This window comes from Ovis aries, chromosome 15 (genome assembly GCF_016772045.2).
Source record: "Ovis aries strain OAR_USU_Benz2616 breed Rambouillet chromosome 15, ARS-UI_Ramb_v3.0, whole genome shotgun sequence".
NCBI classification, from domain to species: Eukaryota; Metazoa; Chordata; class Mammalia; order Artiodactyla; family Bovidae; genus Ovis; species Ovis aries.
Genome location: NC_056068.1, coordinates 65238658 through 65266654, shown reverse-complemented (window position 1 = coordinate 65266654; position 27997 = coordinate 65238658). Strand labels below are relative to the sequence as shown.

Here is a 27997-nt window from a genome sequence, read left to right as displayed (position 1 = left end):
TCAGGAGAAAACTTAGGAGTGAGGGCTTGGAATCCTGAAGCTGACTATGGTCTGCCTGTAGTTATTAACGCCTTTCAGACCTGCAGTGTAACTTCCTCACAAGACAGGACCTACTGCCCATAAAAGCCCCTGGTTTGAGGTAACAAAATGGGGCAAATTCTTTCCAGCTACGATTTCCTTCTGGTGCGATACACTGACATTTCACCTTCCACAACATATAACACCAATGACTAGTTTGGAAAAAGTTCTCCCATATTTGAACCATACCAGCTTAACCTCAGAGTGAGAAAGACCAAACTTAAAGTTTTCTTTTTATGTGAGGCATTATAATCAGGACTATATTTTTGTCTTAAAAATCTATTTTTAGATTTTTATAAACAGTGGGCACTTCTCTTTGGCAGCCACCGCTACTTGAAGGAAGTCCTGACCAAAAAGAAATTCCTTTTGGTTGGTATTCCAACAAAATATTTCCATCAAAGGGGGGAAAACATCTCCATCATGAATACATTCAGACGCAAGTCTCATGGGGCTGAAATAATTTGTTTATTGTTGCTATTGTTTCTTTTAATAAAGAAAACCTCTACAAAAGCCACTTTAAATGCCTATAACAACAAGTCCTCCATAGGGGGGACGAGCAAAATGTCAATTTCAATCTGCTGAGAACAGGCCACTTGAATAAAAACAACTTGAGTTGTCCCCTGACCAATGGCTCTCCAACAGATTATTCTATCTAACATAATAAGCAAGGAATCAATACTGACCACTAACCAATGACAGAACTCTCCAGCACCATCTAGGAGTACACCTCCTTCTTCCAACACACATGGATTTGAATGTCTACTCAATGCCAGTGCAGTAGAGCCAGCAGTCAAGAGCACAGGTTTAAGCTGGGCAGATCTACATGTGAAACCTGAAGCCACCTCTTACTGGCTGCAGGGTTGGGGAATTTCTTTAGTCTTCTAGTTCCCCCATCTCTACAATGGCAAAGCATACTGTCTACCTAAATGAATGCCGTGAAAGTGAAATAGGATTCATCAGCAGACACATGAAAAAAAATCACGGTACTGACATATACCACATGTTTTTAAAGCTGTTTTTAAAAGAATGCATAGCTACAGAAAAACTAAAAGAAAGATGGCCAAGAAGACACATACCTTTGGTATTGGAACATCTCTGAAATGAGGATGTTCCTAATTTACCTTTAATACTGTAACATCTCTGAACTCAAGAGGTGCTTACGAGAGCACAGAATAAACAGAAGCTGTGATCTGCTGGTCACTCTCAGGGCCCGGGAGAACTTGGTCACGGGCGCTAACATGTGTCATCATGTCCATCCAGTACTGTGTATTGTTGGAAATGCAGAGGCTGAATTTACCTGCTATTTAGAAAACCTTTTAAAATACGACACTAAAATTTTGCACTGAAATGAAAAATTATTGTGTATACAAAAGGCAAGGAAACTACATAAATATGAAAATAGTGAAGCAAGTATCTGTCACTGGAGAATGACTACAATTCCATATTTTGTTTCTTAGTTAATTAATTATTTATTTTGCGTTGTCCTGGGTCGTCTTTGCTATGCACGGGCTTTCTCCAGCTGCAGCAAGCAAGGGCTACTCTTCATTGCGGTGCACCAGCTTCTCATGGTGGCTGTCTTCCTGTGGAACACAGGCTCTAGGCCCACGGGCTTCAGTAGTTACAACATGTGGGCTCGGTAGTTGTGGCCTGTGAGCTCTTAGGTGTGCGGGCTCGGTAGTTGTGGCCCGTGAGCTCTTACGCATGCAGGCTCGGTAGCAGTGGCCCGTGAGCTCTTAGGCGTGCGGGCTCGGTAGCCGTGGCCCGTGAGCTCTTAGGCGTGCGGGCTCAGTAGCCATGGCCCGTGAGCTCTTAGGCGTGCGGGCTCGGTAGCCGTGGCCCGTGAGCTCTTAGGCGTGCGGGCTCGGTAGCCGTGGCCCGTGAGCTCTTAGGTGTGCGGACTCGGTAGCCGTGGCCCGTGAGCTCTTAGGCATGCGGGCTCGGTAGTTGTGGCACATGTGCTTAATTGCTCTGCAGCATGTGGAATCTTCCCAGACCAGGGACTGAATCCGTCTCCCCTGCACTGGCAGGCAGATTCTTATCCACTGTACCACCAGGGAAGTCTAATTCCATATTTTCTTGCAAAGTATGAGCCAAGCACTTTAAAGTCAGTTGCTTGAAGATATATCACATTTTGTTTCTAAGATAGAGGCAAAAAGAGTGCCATTTACAAACTGAGAAGGTGAACAGCACGTGAAGGTGAATGAAAATACCAAGTGCTTGGGAATAAATGGAATGTCTAAACGACAGGAGGCAAGTGTGCCCAATGCATATATCTCAAATTAGAATTGATAAAATACAACATCTTCAAAAAGCAAGTCAAAAAACAAATATAGACAAGTATGAGCTCATTAACTCTATGGGCACATGCATGTGTGTGTATAAATCCACAAGGACTAAATTGATATACCAGTTAATAGTAGCTTTGAAAAGAAATAAGAAACGTAAACAGAGAATAAAGAAAGATGTTAATGTTTTACTATAATGACTTCTACTGTGCTTGAAATTTTTATAATAATCATATATTCAAGGTATTATTTTGATAATGTTTTTAATTCAGGAAGATTATAATGAAATGATACATGTGCAGTTTTGGCATCCTGCCAGGTAGAGAAACCTCCAGTGATTGGCAGCCATTATTATGCTCCTAGACTCCACGAAAGAAACGACGAATATGACATACACATTTAACATATGATTCTAGCCATTAATGAGTTTACAGTCTAGTAGGATTAGAGACTAAAAAAGGTAGGATATATATAAATATATACACACACATATATATGTATGTGTGTGAATGTATATATAAAGACATATATATATACACATACACTAAGATATGTGTATATATACACCAAGATATGCAGATTATACATCTATAATATACATATTTATTTGTATAATATAATTATACATATTTATCATATATACGTGTGTGCTAGCCTGCAATGCAGGAGATCCCAGTTCGATTCCTGGGTCAGGAAGATCCACTGGAGAAGGGATAGGGTATTTACTCCAGTATTCTGGCCTAGAGAATGCCATGGACTGCATAGTCCATGGGGTTGCAAACAGTCAGCACAGCTGAGCGATTTCACTTTCACTTTACTTTAGCATATATGTGTCTGTAAGAAGTATGACAAGATAAAGAAGATTACTGCCTACAGCCCCAGAAGAAATGTCTCATTAGAATCTCATAAGCCTAGAGTTACAAGAACCTTAGAATACCAATAGATTTACCCCAAAATTTTATCTGGATAGCTAAAGAAGCAAGCTAGGACATGCACCATCACCTCTGAAACCTTATCAAGAATGACCCATCCAACTTGGAGGGCATTATGTTTAGTGAAATAAGTCAAACAGAGAGAAATACTATATTATATCACTTATATGTGGATCTAAAAAATACCACAACTAGTGAATATAACATACACGAAGCTGACTCACAGGGGTAGAGAACAAACTCGTGGTCACCAGCGGGGCAGTGGGTGTAAGTGGGTGTACAAGGATGTATTGTACAATATATATATCAATATTTTATAATAACTGCAAATGAAAAGTAACCTTTAAAAGTTGTATAAAAATAAAAATTTTAAGAAAAGAATGACTCATCCATTAAATATTGCCAATGACTGTATATCCAGGTTTGCCAAAGCCTTGTGACATCCACACAGCTGTGTTCTCATGAAGGTCATAGATCCATCAGTATATCCCATATTTAGGAACACAACGCCTCCAAAACCCCACTTGCTGGAGGAGTGCCTCTGCCCTTCCCAGATCATGACAGAGGTAAACAACCCCATTTCCATCACTGGATCATTCAAGTCTTCAAGGGCGAAGAACAAGTTCTACACAGCTCTGCCCACCCTAGAGCACAGAGCCGGTACCACACTAGTGAACAGTCAAAGACAGTAAGTCCCCTACACACAAACTTTCAAGTTGCAAACTTTCAAAGATGCAATTGTGCATCAAGTTCCAACAAGGAACCAGGACCTGTGCCATCAATGTTAGTTGTGAGTGAAATTGCGGCTTGCTTTCCGTCTCCTATTACTGACAATCCTTCAGCTCTACCATCTTCCACCTGCCTCTCTCCTCCAGTGAGTAACTCTTCTTGCCTCTCCATTTGACGTCAGCCCCTGTATGGGTCAGGAAGATCTCCTGCAGATGGGTTTAGCTACCCACTCCAGTATTCTTGCCTGGAAAATTCCATGGACACAGAAGCCTGGAGGGCTGCAATCCATGGGGGTCACAAAGAGTCGGACAGGACTGAGACTAACACTACACCTTTCAAGGCACTGTATTGTAAGATTAAAAATGTTTATTTTTGTGTGCTTGTTTTTTATGTATTATTTGTGTGAAAAGTATTATAAATGTATTACAGAACAGTATTACATAGCTGATTCTGTTAGTTGGGTACGTAGGCTTAACTTCGTTGAACTTATGAACAAATTGGACTTACAAATGCCCTCTTGGAATGGAACCCATTCCCATGTCGGGGACATACTATAAAGCTTCGAGAAGAGTTTTCAAGTTACCCAGAGACAAAAGGGAAGAAAACAGGCTCAGGAAGCCAGGGCTCCCGCCTGAAGAAGCCTTTGGGGAGAGGGTGTGATTTGAGGCTCATGTGTCTGATGGAAGATAAGGGACCCTTCTCCCCCTCCAAACCCAGCACTGCTCTCTCTTGGTAGCTCCTTTCTCCCTGTGAACTCACACACAGAAGAAGACAGCAGCAGACACTGCCCATCGATGCTGGTCTTCTGAAGAGAGGAGGAAGCTAAAAACTCAAGGAAGGCTGGCCACCACTGAACAAAGGAGCCGGACAGCTGGGAGGCAGAGTGTCTTACAGGAACGCAAGAGTTACTAAGTGACGCAGAGCTTAACTTTCAAAGGACTTCAGAGAAGAAAGTACAAGATGCAAATTTCTCCAAAGCTCACTGGCTGCTAGTACAGACGATCCCCCCGCCCACCTAGAGAAGGAACTCCAGTTGTAAAAGCTTTTGATGGGAAGGGGGAAGGAACCATGGGGAGGGAAGGGGAACCGAGAGAAACAATGACAGCTCTGTGGGGTGGAGGCAGGGGGACTTCCAGGGTGAGATTTCAACACACAGCTCCCAAGGCAAACTTTCAGGGTTCTTCTCCTCTAGCTCACAGGGATAGTGAACCTCCCAAGTTTAAAAGGTCTTCAGGGAACCAAGTGGCTCTGGTGTCACCCACCACCTGCCTTTTACTTGCTTCCTCAGCCTGTCTCTCCCAAGGGAATGAAATCCACAATCCCCAGCTTCACTTGCTTTCACTATCACACAAGAGCAAGAAGAAGGAGCGAAAGGTCAGGGCTGAGGCTATTTCTAGATAAAACCTATTTTCACATTGAACTTGTGGGGTTGCAGAAACAGAAAGCAGAAACCTGATGATGAAGGGACCCTTGGGAGGAGAATACCACTCTGAATCACTGTATCTGGGAGACACTTTTAGGATGAGCAGTAAGAATGCTCCAGATGTATGGCAAGGTGGGGAATGCTCATACCAGACCCAGGGTTCGCAACTGGGGTGCTCAAGCTGGGCTGATTCTGCCCTCAAGGGAAATGTGGGAACAGCTAGAGACATTGTTGGTTGTCACAACTCAGGGAGGCAGGGAGAAGAAGATTGCTTCTGGCACCAAGGACCAGTGGGGCTGCTAAACAACCTACAACGCAAAGGACTGCCCCCTTAACAAAGAACTCCCCAGTCCCAATGTCAGCAGCACCAAGGCTGAGAGATGCTTCCTTCCCCAGATAAACCGCATCCCTGCAGCCATCTCCAGAACCCCTAACCATCCTATCTGAAATAAATATTTGCCACCCCCCTGACTGGGCAGTTACCTCGTCACACAAGTCCACTTATCCTGTGTGTGTGTGTGTACGTGTGTGTGTGTGCTTGGTTGCTCAGTCGTGTCCAACTCTTTGCAACCCCATGGACTATAGCCCACCAGGTTCCTCTGTCCATGGGATTCTCCAGGCAAGAACACTGAAGTGGGTACCCATTCCCTTCTCCAGGGTGTCTTCCCAACCCAGGGGCCGAACCTGGGTCTCCTGCATGGCAGTTGGATTCTTTACCAGCTAAGCCATCAAAAGTTTACTTACCCTGTGAGCAATATCAAACATCAAATACATATGACAGGCAAATCCTGTATCCTCAGAGTACCTGGCTCTTCTCCCAGCAGACGTTTTAAGGGCACTCCTCAAGACCCAAAAAGTAGATTCTTTCACAACAACTGCAATAAAAGCATGGAGCAGCCATGTTTAAAAACCTCCTCAATTGTTAGGTAGATGCAGAGGCAAAAATAGCTGCACAGTTAGGATGGCCCATGCATTTCCAAAATATTCCAAAGAGAGAAAGAGGGGAAAAGAACAAATAAGATAACTCCACAACCAAAAATAGATTTTCCCCCAGGGCTCTCTCATAGCTAAAACCAGTCCCATCACTCTGAGTTGTCTTTCATTTTTTAATTGTAAAATACCATAAACATGTAAGAAAAGGGGGTTAAGGTAAATACAAAATTTAACGAATGAAAACAAACCCCCATGTAACTACACCTCGGGTCAAGAAATGGAACCATGTCCAGTGGTATCTCCCTGCCAGACACGCCTCTCCCATGCACAGAGCGAAAATACGGGTGCTATTTTGAAAGTTCTATCTTTACTCAAGGACTGGGATTTATTTTTATGTATTTACCACAAATACCAACTGCTATGACTGCAAAGTGAACAGATTTGGGAAGGGGGGCTGTTTATGGAAACAAACTCATGGATTGTTAATTTACAAAAGCACGTAGGGGGAAAGGCATGGAAGGATGCCCGGAAATAGGGCGGAAAGCCCAGACTGGGGGCCTAGAGAGAAACTCGAGTCAGAATCTGGCACCCTGGGTACGGATAATCTTTCACGGACCACAAAATGACTTCCTGTCACACAATATCATTGGAAAAACTCAATGGAATCATGTGTTTCAAGGGTGAGCAAAGCATCTCACATGTAGGAGATGACGGTCCACAGATACTGGGCTCCCTCTTCTCTCCTTGCCCATGAAAAAGGGGAAGATTGAAAAGGCCATGACTTTCGTAGATTATTTGATTAGAAACTCTCCTAATTCCCAGTTCTCTAAACCCTTTCACAAAGAAGACGATACAAACCCACTTTCAAGTTCTTCTGATGACCTTGACAACGAGGCACCTAGACCAGTCCTGGAGGCCCTCCCTCTGCTCCTGGCTCACATCCCGTGCCTCTCCGTCACTTATCACAAATGTAAAGGCCTAAGTGGACTGTCAGGAAAAAACAACTCGCACCCCAGCAGGGAGCCTTCATCCATCTCTTTGAAGACAAAAAGCAACAAGGTGTGTTTATTTGTACTTGCTGCACACAGCCTCATCGACTGGCTTAGGCTGCACGAAGCCCCTCAACTCATTTAAAAGTAATAATAATAATAATAAAACCCACCTGCGCACATCATTAAGCAGATCACTCCAGGAGAAAAGGTCAAAACCCACACTCCTGGGTACACACTGGGGAAATCAAGCCTTTTCACTGACAGGTAGAAAAGGTCAGGGAGTTCCTAAAAGGTCAACCAGTGAGGAGGTGAGCTGTCTAATCCCCACAAAGCCTGCCCACCGTTAGACATCCTTCAGCATCCACGCATTTAAACCCACTGAGCCCACCTCGGCAAAGAAAGCTGGACCTCAAACAGCCTGAGCCTTTCTCACCGGATACATTAAAAAATAATAACAGTTGAAATTGATGCTTCACTTCCCTAATACAAACAATAGAAACAAAGGAAGAAAAAATATACACACGCATGCAAAGGTGTCTGAGAAGGTTCCTGAAAAATAGAGACCTCCAGATTGCTCTTGAAGTGTCCGTGTCCTTCCAGTCCTACAAAGACCTGAAACCCAGACTAGGCTCCGCTCTGACCCCGAGTTTCTTCACAGACAATCAAAGGGAGAAACAAATCCAAAGTGCCAAAGCACCGGCATTTATCATCTTTCTTGTTAGATCAACTTCCCAAAAGAGGATGGAGGTGGAGGATATGGGACAGAAGGACAGGGTCTTTGGCCCACTACAAACTGACCTACCATGCAGGCTTCAGGAGACATGACCGGCCCTGTTCTCCAGTGACAAGTTAGGGCAAAGCGGAATCCCTGCTAGAAGGGTGATACTTAATATAACACAAAAAATGCACAGACTTCAACCTGCCTAGAGGTTTCTAAACTAGTAACTCACTGTAAAGGTGAGTCAAAACCACACAAGCCCAAGAAACACAGATAACAGACAGTTAGGTGTTTGGTGACTACCACCCCCATCCTTCCCTCCCCGCTATGACTGTTGTTCAGTTGTGTCCAACTCTTTGAACCCCATGGATTGTAGCATACCAGATTTCCCTGTCTTTCACTATTTCCTGGAGTTTGCTCAAACCCACTCTGACTATTCTACTTATTTTAGCCCTATTTTACACGTACACACATATTAACCAGTGCTGACCACAGAAAGACAAAATTAACTTTACAGCTATTTTTACAGCGATGAAGACTCAACGAAAGCCACTCAGTACTAACTGGGAGATGCAATAAATAACAGATTCTACTGGGCCGCAGGCAGTTCCCTGAGGACATGCACAAGACCTGGCTTCTGGACTGTCCTACTTGGGTTTTATCAGGGGACACACAGGGTCAATGCAAATAGAAAGCATGGATCTAGGCAGGTCTTTGTGTCTGAAATGTCCAGGAAACCTCCCAGTTCTAACAGCCTCCAAATAATCACTCTTCCCTACCTGTGACTGCCAACGTCCCCTGGGAACCCTCTCCCTGGGGTGGCTTAGTTCAGGACAAACAGGACACTCTGACCCACACCTGGTTAAAAGTCCACAGCAGCCATCAGCATTCCACCATCCCTGGAAGCCGCAGAAAACCCACAGACATCTAAGCGGGAGTCTTGGAGGAGTGGGGATGATGTCATAGGTCTTAGAGTGGGGGAAGGCTACCCAGAAGATTCTCAGGATGGCCAGGACCAGGGACTCCGAAACAAGGAGGAGGGTTTGTCTTTCCTAGTGCACATCTGGCAGGGAGGGGAAGCCTGGAATTAAGTGAAGCTCAACTTCCCCAACAAACACACCCCCAAAGATACTTCCACCTCAAGTAGCTAGAAGTATCTGGGAGAATCGAGCATGAATTAGACATGTAGATGGCACCAACTTCAAGCAAGCCAGCTTCTTGATGAAGAAAGTTCACGCTGCCCTGTCATCTACTTTCCCGTGCATCAGCTGCCCAGAAATAAATATGGGGGGGTCAAGGGCCTGCTGACCCTAGGAGGGGCAGCTGACAGCTGTGACCAGAGGGCAGGGGCCGGGGAACAGCTCCGGGTTGGAATCTGGAGCGTGTCCACATCAGCAGAAAAGTTCCAGGGAACGTCACGCTACTCCTGAAGACCTCAGGGTCTTCAGCCCACGCTAAAGGCAATGCCAGGTTCAAAGGGCGGCAGATGAAGCCTGTGCCCTCTCCCAGGGCATCTTGCCGGACAGGGCGTCCACCGTAGGGCGATTGGGGGTGATCAGATGATTTAAATAAATGTCCTGCTCCCAGAATCAGTGGGAAAGATGAATAATTCCCAGGTCTGGCCCTGCTTCATCTCCCTTTGCCCAAACCAAACACAGTCCCAGGGAGGAATGGATGGGAAGGGCGATACCACCCGCCCCGCGGACCAGGTAGGAAACTGAGGCACGGGGGTGCACACAAGAGAACCCAAAGGGGCCCTGGGGAGGCTATCGCAGCACCCAGCCCCCGCGTCTGGGATGCTGGGATCAGGGAAGCGTTCTCTCCTCTCCCCACCCTTCTCCCTTTCTTCTACACAACACACAACACACACACACACACACACACACACGCACGAACTCTCCAGCTACGCCCAATCGGGGCAGCTGCCGGGCTCCCCAGAGCCGGACTGCACACAAAGCCCCGCCCGTGCACACACCACACAGCACAAGCCGGCGCGCACGCCCACACAATAGGACGGCGCGCACCCCGCCGCGGCCCCTCGCCGGGGTCCCGGCCAGCCCGGCGCCGGGGTCCGCCCTCTGTGCACACCCGCGCCGGGAGACGCAGCCCGGGCCAGGGGAGGGGGCACGATCGCAGCCCCGCCGCCGCGCCCCGCGCCCCGCAGAAAGTTCTCCGGACGCCCCCCGACTCACCCGCGGCGCTGCTCAGCAGCAGGCACAGCGGCCCCAGCAGCCACATGGCGCGGCCGCCGCTCCTGCTGCCCGGCGCCGTCGCTGCCCCCGCGGCCTCGGCGACGACCCCGCCCCTCGCCGCGCCGGCCCCGCCCCGCGGCCCCGCCTCCCGCCCGCCCCGCCCTCTCGGCCCGGCCGGCTCGGCCCGGCTCCGCGAAGTTTTCGCGAGCATCAGGGCCGCGCGCCCCCCGCGTCCTGACCCGGGTGTCCAGACTCAGAGAGGCCGCCAAGGGGGCCACGGAGGGTCCGGCCCTGGCGGCTGCTCGCCATCAACCCCCTCTGGCTGCGAGGATCTAACAGTCCAGGCTCGGTCCTCGCCTTCTCTTTCTCTTTTTCCTCCCACTTCTGTTCCTCCATCCTCCGAGGATGCAGCGCTCACCACTTCCTCAAGTCCCAAACTTGAATTCTTTACAGAACTAACTACGAAATGAGTTTACTCCAGGGAGGGAAAGGAAGAGTTGAAAGAATGGGCCAAGTGTTATGAGAAAAAAAAAAAAAAACATATATATGTATTATTTTTAGCAGCAACATGGAATACGAGGAGTGCTTCTCAAACTTTTCAAATGCATCGGACGCACCGGGACTCTGACTCAGTAGGTATTGGGTGGGGCCTGCGATTCTGCTTTTCTGAGAAGCTTTCAGGTGATTTGGAAACTGATGGTGAACCACAGGTGGAGTAGGCACACAGCTTTAGCCTGTGCTTTATTTCCTCTGGATCCTGTCTGCCTAGACCAAGGGACTTTGGGGCCCCAGTTTGCAGAAAAGGAAAGTATATGTGAAAGTAGAAGCCCAAATACAAAAAGAACAGCTGCTCCTGTGCAGCTGGGGCTCCAGGACAGCACTGGTGACAATTCCTAGAGGATTTAGACGGAGGAAGAATCAATGACGCTTTCGTTGTCCACTCTCCCGCCCCTTCCATCTCCAGAAAAAAAAAGCAAGAAAAAAATGCAAGTCATCACCCCAAACTGGAAATATCCATTAACTGAGAAATGGATAAAGAAACTGTGTCCTGTCACTTAAGGCAGCAACAAGTGCTGCTGCTTTAGTCACTCGGTCGTGTCCAACTCTTGGGACCCAGTGGATTGTAGCCTTCCAGGCTATGTAGTTCTCTGTCCATACGGGTCTCCAGGCAAGAATGCTGAAGTGAGTTGCCATTTCCTGCTCCAGGGGATCTTCCTGACCCAGGGATTGAACCCCGGGTCTCCTGTACTGCAGGCAGATTCTCTACCGACTGTCACAAGTGGCTCAACGTGAATGAATCTCAGAAGTGTGCTAGGAGAAAGAATCCAGGCTCCAAGGGGGCATTCTGTATGACTCCATTTATAAGACATGAGGGATGAGGGCAAGGAGGGAAGCAAAGCCATAGGGACCAAAATCAGCTCAGTAGATACCAAGATCTGGCCTGGGGAAGAAGGACCACTGCAAAGGGTCACAAGGGAACATTGTGGAGCAGTGAGGCTGTTCTGCAACTTGATTATGGTAGCGGTGGTGGCTGTTGTTGTATACAACATATACATAATGTTATGCGTTTGTGAAAACTTAGAGAACTACATCCCTGAAACCCACACCTAAAGCAAGTGCATTTTACTGTGTATAAACCATACCTGTTTGGAGGAGCTGGGAGGGCATGGGTGCTGGAACTGCTGGTAAGGGAAGTTGTAGAGGGGATGCCCACATTAGATTTGAGATGAATTGGAGAAACCACAGAGGATACTGAGATTCAGTGTCTCTGCATTTTAACTATCTGCTCTAGGCTGGAAATATAAAGGTTAAAGTGGATCAGGTCAAAATTTTAAAAATAACAACAACGGTTCAAGGTAATGAGAAAATGTGATGTCATGTAGGCAAGTTGAGCAAGTTCCATATTACAAAGTACTTTGTTAAATATGGAAAACACAAAACCTCCAAAACATTTAGCATCTGGGGGTTTTCTTCTGGGGTCCATGAGGACAAGGGTGCTCATCTCATGGGCTTCAGAGAATTGTAAAATTCCCAATATTTTATGCGCATTTCAAGTGTGTATGAGTTCATACATTTTTCCAGGAAGTGTGTTGTAATGAAACCTCGGACCGCTGATAATGATACAAAAGAAGGCAAATAATTTCTCCTACAGCGGTTCATTTGCCTCTAAACATTAGAAATGTGGAAGAAGCAAGGGACTCTCAAGAGTCTTCTCCAACACCACAGTTCGAAAGCATCAGTTCTCCGGCGCTCAGCTTTCTTTATGGTCCAACTCTCACATCCATACATGACTACTTGAAAAACCATAGCTTTGACTAGGCGTACCTTTGTCAGCAAAGTAATGTCTCTGCTTTTGAATATGCTGTCTAAATTGGTCATGGCTTTTCTTCCAAGGAGCAAACGTGTTTTAATTTCATGGCTGCTTTCACCATCTGCAGTGATTTGGGAGCCCTCAAAAATAAAGTCTGTCTCTGTTTCCATTGTTTCCCCATCTACTTGCCATGAAGTGATGGGATCAGATGCCGTGATCTTAGTTTTTTGAATGTTGAGTTTCAAACCAGCTTTTTCACTCTCCTCTTTCACTTTCATCAAGAGGCTCTTTTATTCCTCTTTGCTTTCTGCCACAAGGGTGGTGTCATCTGCATATCTGAGGTTATTGATATTTCTCTGGCAATCTTTTTTTTTTTTCCCCTCTGGCAATCTTGATTCCAGCTTGTGCTTCATCCAGCCCAGCATTTCGCATGATGTACTCTGCATATAAATTAAATAAGCAAGGTGACAATATACAGCCTTGACATACTCCTTTCCCTGTTTGGAACGAGTTTGTTGTTCCATGTCTGGTTCTAACTGTTGCTTCTTAACCTGCATATGATTTCTCAAGAGGCAGGTCAGGTGGTCTGGTATTCCCATCTCTTGAAGAATTGTCCACAGTTTTTTGTGATCCACACAGTCAAAGGCTTTGTTGTAGTTAATAAAGCAGAAGTCTTTCTGGAACTCTCTTGCTTTTTCTATGATCCAGCAGATGTTGGCAATTTGATCTCTGGTTCCTCTGCCTTTTCTTCCAGTTCTTTGGAATTCTATCAAAAGCACAGGACCCTCAGCTTCCAGAAAATGTAATAGGATCCAGAGCTAATCGTTCAGATCTCAGGGAGCCAATCCCAAGTCTTTTTTTTACAGTTGGTTTCATAAAAATAAAAACCAGAGTGCTTCATGGCTCTTATTTACCAAAAATGAGACACTCTGAGCTTGCATGTGTGCTTCAAACATTGCTTCACATTGTTAAAGAAGGGAGGAGAGAGCTTTGTCTCACTGTGGTCTTTGGTAGAATGATCTATAGTTCTCATGCTTTTTCTCATCAACTCCTCACAGCAGCTCCAGCCACATCACACATGAAGATAGCACAAACTAGACTTGAGCTCAGCTTCTTCTTCACTGTTCAGTCGCTAAGTCGTGTTTGACTTTTGGTGACCCCATGAGTTGCAACTTGCCAGGCTTCTCTGTCTTTCACCGTCTCCCGGAGTTTGCCCAAACTCATGTGCATTGAGTCGGTGATGCCATCCAACCATCTCATCCTCTGTCGTCCCCTTCTCCTCTTGCCCTCAATCTTTCCCAGCATCAGGGTCTCTTCCAATGAATTGGCTTTTCGCATCAGGTGGCCAGAGTATTGAAGCTTCAGCTTCAGCATCATTCCTTCCAATGAATAAGTGTCTTCTTACCTGTGCTCCAGTTCTCTTCACTTCCTAGTCTGTGACTTTGGGCAAATGATAGACTCTCTGAGCTTTAGTTTCCTTATCTGTAAAATGGGAATAATAAGAGACCCTAGATCTTAGGGTTGCTGTCAGGATTCAGTGAGCTATGTGAAGTCGTTTGCACAGGACCTTGCACATAATAATTGCTCAAGAAAAAGTAGATGCTGGTGTGGTTGTGGTTACGGTTCACACTAAAAGGGAGCTGCTGTGGTAGCCAGTCTCCAAGATGGCACTCAGAGATCCTTGGCTTTTGGTATTTGTGCTTTCTGTCGTCCCTTCCCATCATCCCTTTTATATTGGCCTGGCTGATAGTTGTGACCAGTAGATATTGTGGAAGTGGCAGAGGGTACCCTTGAAGGCTGGATCACAAAGGACATAGCACTTTCTTCCTTGCTCCCTCCATCCCTTGCTCTTGACGAAGTCAACCACTGTGTTGGGAGGACACTCAAGAAGTCCTGTGGATAGGCACAGGGAGAGGGACTGAGCTTCCTGCCAGCTTGGAATGACCATCTTGGCAGCGGAACCTTCAGTCTCAATCAAGCCCTCAGATGACAGTGCCTGGACCAATATCTGACCAGCTATTGTAAGAAATCCTAAGCTGGAACCACCCAGCCACTCCCAAATTCCTGATCTACAGAAACTGTCAGAGATCATTAGTATGTATTGTTGTTTTAAACCACTGAGTTCCAGGTGATTCTTTATTTAGCAATAGATAACTAGTACTTCTGCCTTTAAAGCCATCCAGGGGATTGACTCAATGATTCTATAGGACCTTATAAATGACTGCACAATTGGAAAACACTTTGAATTTTGACTGCTGCTTAGTAAGCACTCATATGTTTGTTTTATCGTTATCATGGTTTATTCTGAAATTGCTGTCATTATCATCACCTTTTTTCCAAAGCACCTAGGCCACATTCAGACTTTAAAAAAAGTTTTTAACTCTAGGAAGAGTAAAGATGTGGGTCGAACTAACAAGCAGAGGAAGAGCCGCAGGACACCAAAGAGACGGGGAGAAACTACTTACAAAATGTTTACCAGAAACTAGTAGACATTCGCTTCATAAAAATCATGCAGAGAGATGGTAGATGGCCTTGCTCCCTTCCTCCCCCAGTTATTTCCTTGGCTCACAGTTTCACATTTGCTCCATCCTTCCTGCGCTATGCTCTCCCTGTCATTCACCTGATTTTTGTTCTTCCTGGGATGTGAAGAAAGCAGAAATTCGCTTGAGGATACAGTCACAGAAGGCTCATTCCCCTCCCCACGGAGTGGATGCTGGAATCTGCCGGCTGAGAGGCTGCCTGGTGGAAGAAGATGACTGTGCTCTTCCCGAAATGTATGCTCACTGTCTCTCCGCACACGCGACTATCATGACTCCACAAAGTCAAGTAAGCTACTCCACAGAGGCTTTGGAGCAGCGTGATACACCTGGGCCCCTCGGCCCCACCACTTACTAGCTCTGTGAGGCTGAGAAAGTCACTTTCTCTGTCTTTCAGAGTCAAATTACTCTGAGTGTCATTTTCCTGTGCAGTGGGCGTAACAGTTGTACCCACCTCCTGGGGTTGGTGTAAGAAGCAGGAGGACTCATTGATTCCCTCACTTATTTGACAGTTGTTGAGAGAGAACTGTGTCAAACACTGTTCTGGACTCTGGTTGGCTGCTGTGAACTCACCTTTCCTTGTACTCACAGAGCTCACAGTCTAACTGGGGAGACAGACAGACATCAAATTGACATGCAATACAGTGTCCTTTATCATAAGGGCTATGTGAGGCATGCTGCAGTTTCTGACTCACCGTCTTCATTTGTTCAGCCCTTATTTGCATTACTCACTGAGGGCCTACATTTGAGGGGTAAGTAATACCAGGAAGCATGAAGGTTAAAACTTCAAATATCTGCAGTAGGCAACCTCTGAGATGGCCCTCAATGATCCCACTTCCTGGAATTCACACTTTTACGTCATTCCCTTCCTTGAATGTTGCTGGATCTATGACTCAAGTCTAACAAAGAGAATGCAGTCAAAGTGTTCCAAACCTGTGCTCAGTCACTCAGTCAGGCCTGACTCTTGGTGGCCCTATGAAGTATAGCCCTCCAGTCTCCTCTGTCCATGGGATTCTCCAGGCAAGAATACTGCAGGGGGTTGCCACGCCCTTCTCCAAGATATCTTCCTGACCCGGGGATCAAACCCATGTCTCTTATGTCTCCTAAATCAGCAGGCGGGTTCTGTACCACTGCTGCTTCTGCTAAGTTACTTCAGTCGTGTCTGACTCTGTGCGACCCCATAGACAGCAGTCCGTCAGGCTCTCCTGTCCCTGGGATTCTCCAGGCAAGAACACTGGAGTGGGTTGCCATTTCCTTCTCTAATGCATGAAAGTGAAAAGTGAAAGTGAAGTCGCTCAGTCGTGTCCAACTCTTAGAGACCCCATGGACTGCAACCTACCAGACTCCTCCATCCATGGGATTTTCCAGGCAAGAGTACTGGAGTGGGGTGCCTTTGCCTTCTCCCACTAGGGCTACCTAGATCATACCAACACTCAAGCTTCTGTTTCTTTCTGTCTCTCTCCCTGTCTACCTCACCATTTGCCAATTTCCAAACTGTACTATGGAAAGATTCAATTGGCAAGGAAGCGTAAAGGCCTCTAGCGACAGCTAGTGAGGTACTAAGACCCTCAATCCAATGAGCCCACCAACAACTGAATCCCGCCAACAACCAAATGACTGAACTTGGAGGCAAATCTTCCCCTCAGTCAAGCCATCAGATGAGATCCAACCCTAGCTGACTGCTTGGCTACAACTTCATGACAGACCTTAAACAGAGGGACCCAGCTGACTGTGCCCAGACTCCTGACCCAGGAAAACTGGAGGATTATATGTTTGTTGTTTTAAGGCACTAAATTTTGAGATAATCGGTTATAGACCAACAGATAACTAATACAAAAGCCTTACTATAAACATTGAGTCTGTGAACATTCAGCATTATTGAATCTCACTTACCCATTAGCCTGAGGAAGGCAGTAGGAAAGAATCGTCATTAACCAAGTGTCTGCATCAAACATTGTATATTTATGATCACATCTATCTTCACAGCAATCTCTGACTTGAATGTTATGATGCCTTTTGCACAGATGGGGAAATCTGAGGTGCACAAGTGACTGGCCCAAAATAACCCACAAAGTTAACCAAGATTTAAAGCCAGATCCCTTTGATTCCAAAGGATTCCCACAATACCATTCTGAACCTTGCTGCCTTCTATAGCAAAACAACATCTTATACATAAAACTTAGAAGGTGTTAGCAGCTTGAAAGGTAATGTGCTCACTGGGTTTGGGGCTAGACAGGTAAAAATCCTCAGCACATCAAATGGAGCTTGATTTATTATGCAATACAATTCAACTCCCAGAAAACTTTTCTGGATGCGTCTAATTATAGTAGTTCCCACACCCCTAAAAATGCTGAGTATGAGAGTTCTCCTGGCTAGAAATTAAAGTCATCCCAGAGCTGCCAAATGTATAGATATATTTTTAAATTGTCAGACTAATCTACAGAGAAATACTGCTGGGAACCAGCACAGTTCTTGTAATTCATGTTTAATAAAGTCACTAGCTTGAGGAAGAGAGATCTTCTGACATTTATAAATGAAAAATTTGTACCATCTGAAAGGATGAAAATTTTACCCCTCATTTAGAAAAAACTTGCAGCTTGTTATTTATTTTAATGCCTCAGTTTTACTGCCCCTTGAATGAAGTTGTCTACACCCTTAAAAGAGTTATTTTTCATTTGTGATCAGGCCTGGAACCAATGAACAATTATATGAAAAAGAATTTAACCTGAAATTTATTAACTGGGCCTTGTTGCCAGCTTTCATCACAGACATTTTTTTTTCTTTCTCATTTGGAAAGGGGGGGAAAGGTAGATTTATTAAATGCATAAATCTATTCTTGGTTTATCAGTTTGAGAGGGAAAACTGTCATTGAATTATATACAATAGATCTGCGGTGTGCAATATGGTAGCCTTTAGCTGCTTGTAGCCCCAAGTAGATATACTGAGCACTTGAAATGTGGCTATTATGATAGAAGCTAAGTAAAGCCAAACTGAATTTCAGGGACAGTACAAAACAGAATGTAAAAGATCTCAATAATATTTACACTGACCATAGGTTGAAATAAGGTATTTAGATGTATGCTGCTGCTGCTAAGTCGCTTCAGTAGTGTCCGACTTTGTGTGACCCCACCAGGCTCCCCCGTCCCTGAGATTCTCCAGGCAAGAATACTGGAGTGGGTAGCCATTTCCTTCTCCAATGCATGAAAGTGAAAGGTGAAAGTGAAGTCGCTCAGTCGTGTCCAACTCTTAGCGACCTCATGGACTCCAGCCTACCAGGCTCCTCCGTCCATGGGATTTTCCAGGCAAGAGTGCTGGAGTGGGGTACCATTGCCTTCCCCGTTTAGATGTATAGGTTTATATAAAATAATATTCAAATTAACTCCACTGGTATGTTACTACTTTAATGTGGAAATTTTTAAATTTCATATGTAGCTTGCATTTGGGGCTCACAACATATTTCTTTTCAAGGTAACTGATAATATATGTTTTATCTGATGAATGGCCACATGACATGTCGGCTCTCCTGGCATCATTGTTAAACGTAAGTTCACTTGAAGATCACTGACTTGAGAGAAACTTTCTTTCTCCCAGTTTCTCCATGGAAATAATTTTGTTCCCAACCCCTCTTAACCTCATATTCTAGTCATCCAAGTCAATGAGATAAAAGTGATTTTAATGTCATAATTTCAATATTACAAAGGCACCAGAGGGTCCAAAAGAAGGAAGGGAAGGAAATGAATAGAGAAGAAGGAAGCGTCTTTTTAAACATTATGAACATTTGGTGCTTGGGTTCTGAAAAGAACCCAACACTCAGTAAGATTTCCTGAAGTAAGATTTCAGTAGGGAAATTTATACAGTAATTAACTAACAAGCCAAAAATGATAGGAGATATTCACTCAGTGATAAATGGGAGACAATGTTTCCAGCATGCCTAGGTCTGATCTCCTTCCTTAAGCAACAGACTCTTTCATAGACAAACAGGTAAGCAGTAGGCTTTAACACAAGTACTGAAAAAAAAAATCATCTGGAAGGTAAGTAGGTTTACATTTTTAATCTGACATTATTGGAACATTCTTCCTGCACCATGAAAACTCTGCTTTAATAATTTACGTTGTTTTTCTCTGTTCACCTCAGCCTCTTTTAAACAGCCTTCTTTTAAATACCTCTTCAAGTTAGATTCTCTGGGCTTGATTGATTTTAATGTTTAAAAGCTTAATTTTGGGGCACTGTCTGATTGCCTGATCTGGAGCTGATGCTGTGTGGGTTTGCAGTTCAGTTCTGGAGGGCAGGGTTGTAGAAAAGAGGGATTTTTTTTGTGTGTGCATCTTTCAGTGAATTCCCACCCCCGGAGTGGAAGAGAAGGAACAAAAGGGACAAGAAAGGGAAATTTTTTTCTTTACAGTTTCTAGGACCCTTCTACCTGCAAGTAATGAAAACATGGTAGAATTACAGGTATTGTTTGCTTCTGTTAGGCATTGATCACAGCTCTTTAAGACCAGCTGGCACTTTTACCTTGTTATTCAAGCCATAAATCTGGGGATAACCCTGGACTTCTCACTCACTTTTCCCCAACAATGTCAGTCACTGAGATTTGTTAATTCTACCTACTTAATGCCTCTTGAATACAATTCACCCTTCTCCTACCCTCCAGCCACTCCCTTCATTCAGATCCCCTGCACCTCAACCTGAGTTGCTTCAACCTTCTTCTCACTGGCCTTCTCGGGTTTTGTTTTGCTGCCATTCAATCTGCTTAAAACTTCCAGGGCTCCCTATTACCCATAGGACAAGCTCGGACTTCTCAGCTGAATATATCTTTCATGAGCTGCTACTGGGGCTGTCATGGGGGTTGAAGGCAGAGAGGGGCGTAAGGGTGAGACCAGAGGAGTGGGCAAGAGATCTGGGGCATGTTAAGGAGTGTAGTCTTTATCCTGGGCACAATAGGAAGTCACAAATGGTCAGTTTCAAGCTGGGTCATGCACGAACAGAGGTGCTCTGGTTAAAAGCAAGGGTTCTGGGATCAAACTTGGCTTCAAAGCCTGAACATGGCACTTTAGCTATGTGTCTTTGGGCAAGTTACTTAACCTTTCTGAGCTGGTTTTTTTCAACTGTAGAAGGGAGATCAAGACCCCATGAAACAGATACAATCATGACACTTAAATGAGGTACTTACTATGTACCTAGCACAGAATAAGCACTTGACTAACCATAACTAACATTACCACTAACTCTAAATCTTCCTACACTTCCTCCAAGAAGCACTCCATGAACCCTCAAAACTGAGTTAAGCCTCATCCCCATGTGTTCTTGTAACACTTTGTATTTCTCCTTGTTGGTAGGACTTATGAGTCTGTATCTTAGTTGACCATTAATATGTCATTTCCCCCATCAGACCATGATCTCCCTAAGGCTGGGAACTCTGGCAAGAAGTTACTTTGACATTTACTAATTGAACAAATACCTTAGATCACCTCCTACTTTGATTCACCTGATCTCTTTTGTCCTATCTTTATTTCCACCTTACAGTTGAGGAAATAGAGGCTCAGAGGATCAAGCCATAATTCCACAGTCCTACCATCAGTGACCATCAGAGCTGTGATCCGCCTCTGGCCTCATATCTCACAATGGCCAGCTGGGCAGGAAGAAAAGCTGAGAGCAGTAACGCCCTCTAAAATGACCTTCCCGGAGCAGGACGAGTGTCCTCACTCAGCCTCACGAAACGGCAAAGTGCAGGAATAAAACATTTCAGCTGGAAAAACAATAGATAGCCAGAAATCAACCCCAATTCTACCAGAAGTCATAATTCCAGAAAACAGAACTACATACGCAAACGGCAATATACTCCAAGATACACATAATAAAATCACCTTGGCAATGCCTGTGCCCTTGTGGCCAAACCAGGGAGGGATTGAATTTAAAAGAGAACCAGTGAAAGCAAAAGGAGAAGTGGGAGGCAGAGGATGGGATAGTTAGATAGCATCACCGACTTAATGGATGTGAATTTGAGCAAACTCCAGGAGACAGTGAGGGACAAGAAAGCCTACTGCAGTCCATGGGGTTCCAAAGAGTCAAATACTCCTGAGTGACCGAGAACACAACTGGAGGACTTTTACCCACACGAGCCCATCCAAAGAGGTGTGCCTGTCCACCCACAAGGTTCAGCTCCCTGCCACGTAGCCAAGAGCCCGATCGTGGTGAAATGCCAGAGTAATTACAATGAAAATTTCCAAGGGGGAAAGATCAGGCCATGGTAATGCTAGAAGCTGTCTGCATGGGCCAGTTGGCTCAGCTCTCTCAGCTTGGGGCCAATAAAGCCAAAGTGGAGGCTGATAGTGTTGGGGGCCAATTGGCTTTGCCCTGAAGGAAAAAATAATGTTCTCTGGTCACTGGCTAGAGTCTTCATCCTGCTCAGATTGTCCTGCCAGTGCCGGTATCCGGGATCAAAAATGGCTAGGGCAAAGGACTCTGGAGAACCTACTGCCAATCTTGACGACCAGGGCTGACATTCAGGCAGCACACACCAGTACAGAGAGCTGACTGTTGGAATACAGACCCTGAGTCCCCTGAGTGTCCCTCACATCGCCCCAGATGCCCAGCTCCTCCCCAAGGCAATACTGAGAAGCGGCAGAAAAGGAGGAGAGATATAGAAGCTCCCAGCTTCCAGTATTTGGGGGGAGCAATCTGACGTCACAGAGTTTGCTAAATGTGTAACCAAACAAGGCAATGTTTATCAGTTTGTATGTTTCTAGATTTAAATAAACTATCAAATGAGGGCAAAAAATGTCTCAACATTCATCTTGAATTTGAGTTCCAAAATTAGTCTTCCTGAGAATAGAAAAGCTTTTCCATAAAAACCACAAGTAGATACTTACTGAGAGTTTTCTCAGTTGGGATTCCCCCAAACAGCAGAGCTTGAGATGAGAACGTGGACCAGGCAGTTTCATGGGAGGTGATCCCAGGAAGCAGGGAGGGAGTAAAGCCAGAGGGATGACAGGGGACAGAAATCAATAAAAGGAGCATTTGTTGAGCTGGTTAACACTCTGAGCAGCTGAGACTCACCCCTGGTGTGCACCCTCTGGGATCCATGGAGACCACACCTCAAATTATTTCTCTGAATTCGGAAATGAGACATTTATGCATAGACTCCTGTCCCTCATTGGTTGTGTTAACCATGTGAGCTTGTCCCACTTTGGAAAAACTCTCGATGCAGCAAAACCAAGAGGCTTGGTGATGCTGGAGGTAGGATCCAGCCAGAGTGTGGGCAAAGTTGCCTGCTATAGCCACAGCCCAAATCCCATGGGGCCAAGTGATGAGGCTTCTGATACGCCAGGCATCTTACATTCCACAGATAGGTCCTGTCCTTTTCTTCATTTTCATAAGAACAGGCTGAGACACAAGAAAGGTAAAGGTCGCAGAGCTAGGAGATGGCTGAAGACTCAAACCTGCCTTTTTCAGCTCCTGAGTCAAAGCATTTAACTTCATCAAAGTATTTCCTAAAATGGGACTTCACAAAAGATTCTTTTAAAAGCAACTATTTGTGGATGTGTGGGAGGGAGGAAGAAACAATAGCAGGGAAGATTTTATAAACACACTCCCTTCTTTTTATAGAAATAAGGAAGACAGTCAATCTGGCCATAGATTTTTTAAAAACTCTTAAAAATGTCTTCGAATGACTTAAAGACAAAGAATGACAAACAATCCCCTAACCCCAGTACTCAAAGATGCTATTTATTTAAAAGTACAAGTTGCTTATTGAGCTTCCCTGGTGGCTCAGTGGAAACAAATCCGCTGATGCAGAAGACCCGGGTTAGATCCCTGGGTAGAGTAGATCCCCTGGAGGAGGGCATGGCAACACACTCCAGTATTCTTGCCTGGAGAATCCCATGGTCAGAGGAGCCTGGCCGGCTACAGTCCGTGGGGTCGCAGCTTAGCAATTTAAAAATAACAACAAAGTTGCTATTATCCTAATGAAAGCCCAGTGGATACTGAGGGTACTGTTGCCCCACCTCAGCACTAGGAAGGCTGTGGACCAATTATTTAGTGTAATTCTTTACACGATCTATGATTCTTCTGGGCTTGGATTTTTTTTTAAGAGGCCAAAACATGGCTTTCTCTGAAACAAAGCAAAAATGTTTTGGGTAAAGTTATAGGTATGTAACAATTAGATGAAGAAGGAGAGCTGATACAGCCAGTGTGAAGCTGGCCTACCTAGAATCAGAGTGGATGAGAATTAAAATTTGGGATGAATTTACTATCTGGGTTCTCATCCTACTGGGAACGTGGGGGTAATGTTATGCATGCATGTACCAGTCATCCTCAGAGTTAAGCAAACCCAGAGATCAGGTCCCTGGTAGACGGTCTCCAGGAAGGTGAGGGGAAACTTTTTACACAGACAATAAAGGCCACTAAAATGACATGGTTCCTCTCAGAGCTCTTTGGGCTCTGTCTCCCCAGTATCACACCTCGTGTTCACTGTCTATTTGATTTCGCTGAAAGGTTCTGTGAGTAAATCTCTAGCTTCTGAGGCATGACTGAAACCCAGTTGGTTGCTCCCATTCTCTACCCTTGCACTGTCTTTCCAAGTTTTCTTAAATTTGATGTCTGCCCTGCTTTAGATAAGTTGGCAATGTTGCATCTGATACTTGTTCTTTGAAGACTGCACTTCTGCTTGGTAATTTACAACTAGGAAGTCCCTATGTGCACTTTGGAAGAAAAGCTATGACTAACCTAGACAGCATACTAAAAAGCAGAGACATTGCTTGCTGACAAAGGTCATCTAGTCAAAGCTATGGTTTTTCCAGTAGTCATGTATGGATGTGAGAGTTGGACTATAAAGAAAGCTGAGTGCTAAAGAATTGATGCTTTTGAACTGTAGTATTGGAGAAGACTCTTGAGAGTCTCTTGGACTGCAAGGAGATCAAACCAGTCCATCCTAAAGGAAATCAATGTTGGAATATTCATTGGAAGGACTGATGCTGAAGCTTAAACTCCAATACTTTGGCCACCTGGTGCGAAGAACTGATTCATTGGAGAAGACCCTGATGCTGGGAAAGATTGAAGGCAGGAGGAGAAGGGGACGACAGAGGATGAGATGGTTGGTTGGCATCACCGACTTGATGGACATGAGTCTGAGCAAGCTCCAGGAGTTGGTGATGGGCAGGCAGACCTGGCGTGCTGCAGTCCATGGGGTCGCAAAGAGTCCAACATGACTTAGCAACTGACCCAATATGCATTTTTTTATCAGTGGATGGAAAAGAAACTGAACCATCAGAAAATGCTTCAGAGTTCCAAGATATGCAAAGAGGAAGAGCTATGTAGGGTTGACAGTAAAAGAGATAGTAATTATTTCCGTTAAGTGACATTATGTTAGCCACTACACCATAAGATCAGTCCCAAGGGGAAGTACCATTTAATAAAGCCCAGTCCAGACAGACAAAAAATAATCTACAAGGTCTGAACTGAAGACTTTTAGAAATTAAAAAATTCTAATTTGTGAAATCTCACCCATACCCAACATGCCTCATGATCACTTTTCTTTTCTCCCAGCTTCCCTACACCACACCCTGCCTAGCACCCTCCTCCTGAAATTTCCTGGAAACATTCATTATGGTCATTTGTTCGGCACATATTTGCTCCCTTCCCTTTCCAACTGTGGGGAAAGAGACCTCTCCCCGACACTGACGTTGGCCTGGGCCAGGTGCCTTGCTTTGGCCAGTGGAGTATTAGCAGATGTAACTAGAGCAGGGGCTTCCGTGCTGGCTCAGTGGGTAAAGAATCTGCCTGCGATGCAGGAAACAAATGATACTCAAGTTCAATCCCTGGGTCAGGAAGATCCCCTGGAGTAGGGAATGGCAACCACTCCCATGTTCTAGCCTGAAAATCCCATGGACAGAGGAGCCCAGTAGGCTACAGTCCACAGGCGCACAAAGAGATGGGCATGACTGAGCAACTACAAACAGATGCAACTGGAGCAGGGGCCTTAAATTTACTTGTGAGTTTTGCTTGACCTCGTTTGTTCTGGTGAGCTAGCATAAGGACACATCTGGGGATTTTCTGCTCATTCCATACAGGTCCTAGATCAGGGATACTTGAGGCAGACCTGACCCCATTCACAGTCTGGATCTAAGCTTAGTCAGCCCACAGTCTGAAGCAGAACCACCCATCTAAGTCCAGCCCCCACCAGCCTGATTGTAACCAAAACCAGGTCCATGTTCATTGCTGCCATCAACTGTACTTTTTTCTCTCATTTGTACTAATTCTAAATAACAAAAGCCCCCCGCCCCCGCCCACCAAATTGCAGCCCCCTTTCAGAGGAGATTTAAAGGGAAAGAAATGTGGTAGAGCAAAATCAAATTTTTCATTAAGACACAGAGGGAAGAAAAAAGGCTGGAACTGTTCATGTGTTGATAATTCTAAAGCTGTGAATAACACCTATGATAATAGCTACCATTTATTTGTTCTGTGACAGGCACAGTGTTAAATAGTTTATAAATCTGAATATATTTAATTCACTCAATGCCCAAGAAGTCAGAATAACTATCACCATTTGATGGAAAGAAAACTGATGCTTAGAGAGGTTGCATATCTCGTTAAAACGTGCCAGAGCTGGGATCAAAACTCAGGTTTAAGCAAATCCCAATAATTATTGAGCAACTTAGGTAGTGCACCAGTCTTAAAATGAAATGCCATTCTTCAGTGTAACAAATTGGCAAAGATTAGAAACACTCTAATACTGAATACTGGCAGGAGAATGGCATCTCATAAAATACAGGGGCGAATGTAAATTGGTGTAACACCCTGGAAAGCAACCTGGCAATATTTGTCAAGAACCTGAACATTTGCACACCCTTTGAATCAGTAATCCCACTTCTTTGATTATGTTCTAAACATCTATTCAGAGATGTGGCTGAAGATTCATGTATAAGATTGTTTTTCAAGGCATTTCTGAGTTTGGTAAAAATTTGGAATCAACTGAAATATAAAATAGTTTCAAAATGGTTAAATGGTTGGTATTGCTACAGGCTAGCACAATATGCCGCCAGTGAAAAATCATAATTTTGCGGTGTGAGAAAAACTTGTGCTATGGTCTGAATATTCGTCACCTTAAAATTCAAAAGTTGAGATCTTAACCCCAGTGTGATGGTATTACAAGGTGGGTCTTTGGGAGATGACTAGGTCAGAAGGGTGGAGCTGTGACAGATGAGATCAGTGCCCTTATGGAAGAGGCGCCAAGACAGCTCCCTCCCACCTTCGTACAGGTGAGGACACAGCAAAACGATGCCATCTATGAATCAGGAAATGGATTCTCACCAGACATCCAGTTTGCAGGCATACTGATCTTGAACTTCTCAGCTTCCAGAACCACGATAAAGACATTTCTGTTGTTTATAAGTCACTCAGTCTCAGGCATTTTGTTACAAGTAGCCCAAATATGGACTGGTTCCAAATGGGAAAAGGAGTGCATCAAGGCTGTATGTTGTCACCCTGCTGCTTTAACTTCTATGCAGAGTACATCACGAGAAATGCTGGGCTGGAAGAAGCACAAGCTGCAATCAAGAATGCCGGGAGAAATATCAATCACCTCAGATATGCAGATGACACCAACCTTATGGCAGAAGGAGAAGAAGAACTGAAGAGCCTCTCAATGAAAGTGAAAGAGGAGAGTAAAAACGTTGGCTTAAAGCTCAACATTCAGAAAACTAAGATCACGGCTTCTGGTCCCACCACTTCATGGCAAATAGGTGAAGAAACAATGGAAACAGAGGCAGACTTTATTTGGGGGGCTCCAAAATCACTGCAGATGGTGACTGCAGTCATGAGATTAAAAGACGCTTACTCCTTGGAAGGAAAGTTATGACCAAGCTAGATAGCATATTAAAAAGCAGAGTCATTACTTTGCCAACAAATGACTTCATCTAGTCAAGGCTATGGTTTTCCAGTAGTCATGTACGGATGTGAAAGTTGGACTATAAAGAAAGCTGAGCACCAAAGAACTGATGCTTTTGAACCGTGGTGTTGGAGAAGACACTTGAGAGTCCCTTGAACTGCAAGGAGATCCAACCAGTCCATCCTAAAGGAAATCAGTCCCGAATACTCATTGGAAGAACTGATGTTGAAGCTGAAACTCCAATACTTCGGCCATCTGATGCGAAGAGCTGACTCATTGGAAAAGACTCTGATGCTGGGAGGGATTGGGGGCAGGAGAAGAAGGGGACGACAGAGGATGAGATGGTTGGCTAGCATCACCGACTCAATGGACATGAGTTTGAGTAAACCCTAGGAGTTGGTGATGGGCAGCCAGGCCTGGCGTGCTGCAATCCATGGGGTTGCAAAGAGTCGGACGCGACGGAGCAACTTAACTAAACTGAAATATGGACTAAGCTTGTAATACACTCTAACTAGAAAAAAAAGACTAGGATATAATACCGTGACTCCAGTTTGGAGAGTAACACGCACGTGTGCTTGTATGTGAGGCAATACAGTGGTGGGTAAACATGCATTATTGTTGCATGGTGACTATCATTTTCTGTTGGATTTTTTTGTATTTGCTAAACATGGTTTATATTTACTAAATTTTATACAGTAAGAAAATATTACTTTTGTTCCCAGAAAAGCATATTTTAAATGATTGTTTGGAAAAGCCAGGAACTATTTTCCCTGTTGAATATGAGGACCGAAGTTTTTATCTGTTTTGCTCACTGAAGTATACTCAGAGTAGCACCTGGCTCCTAGTATGTGCTCAGTAAATATTTGTTGAATGACTGAAAGACATACCCTGCAGTGTGTGTAAATCCACTGTGCATGCTGCTAGGCTTATCTATAGATTCGGAACCAGCCAACCCTCCCCAGATAACAATCATTGTAATAGGC

General features: G+C 44.8%; 1 protein-coding gene across 4 annotated transcripts in view; it reads right to left on the bottom strand.

The window, feature by feature from the left end:
- The window catches only part of LDLRAD3 (low density lipoprotein receptor class A domain containing 3), a 270972-nt gene extending 260623 nt beyond the window's left edge, over window positions 1-10349 (bottom strand). For all 4 annotated transcript variants that reach the window (XM_042233361.1, XM_060400058.1, XM_042233360.2 and 1 more), the window contains exon 1: window positions 10283-10349. Coding sequence is in view for 1 of the 4 variants with exons in the window: in XM_027979632.2 (XP_027835433.1) it covers window positions 10283-10328 (46 nt within the window). In the remaining 3 variants the exon portion in view is untranslated. The remainder of the gene's footprint in view (window positions 1-10282) is intronic.
- Between the last annotated feature and the right edge of the window lie 17648 nt (window positions 10350-27997).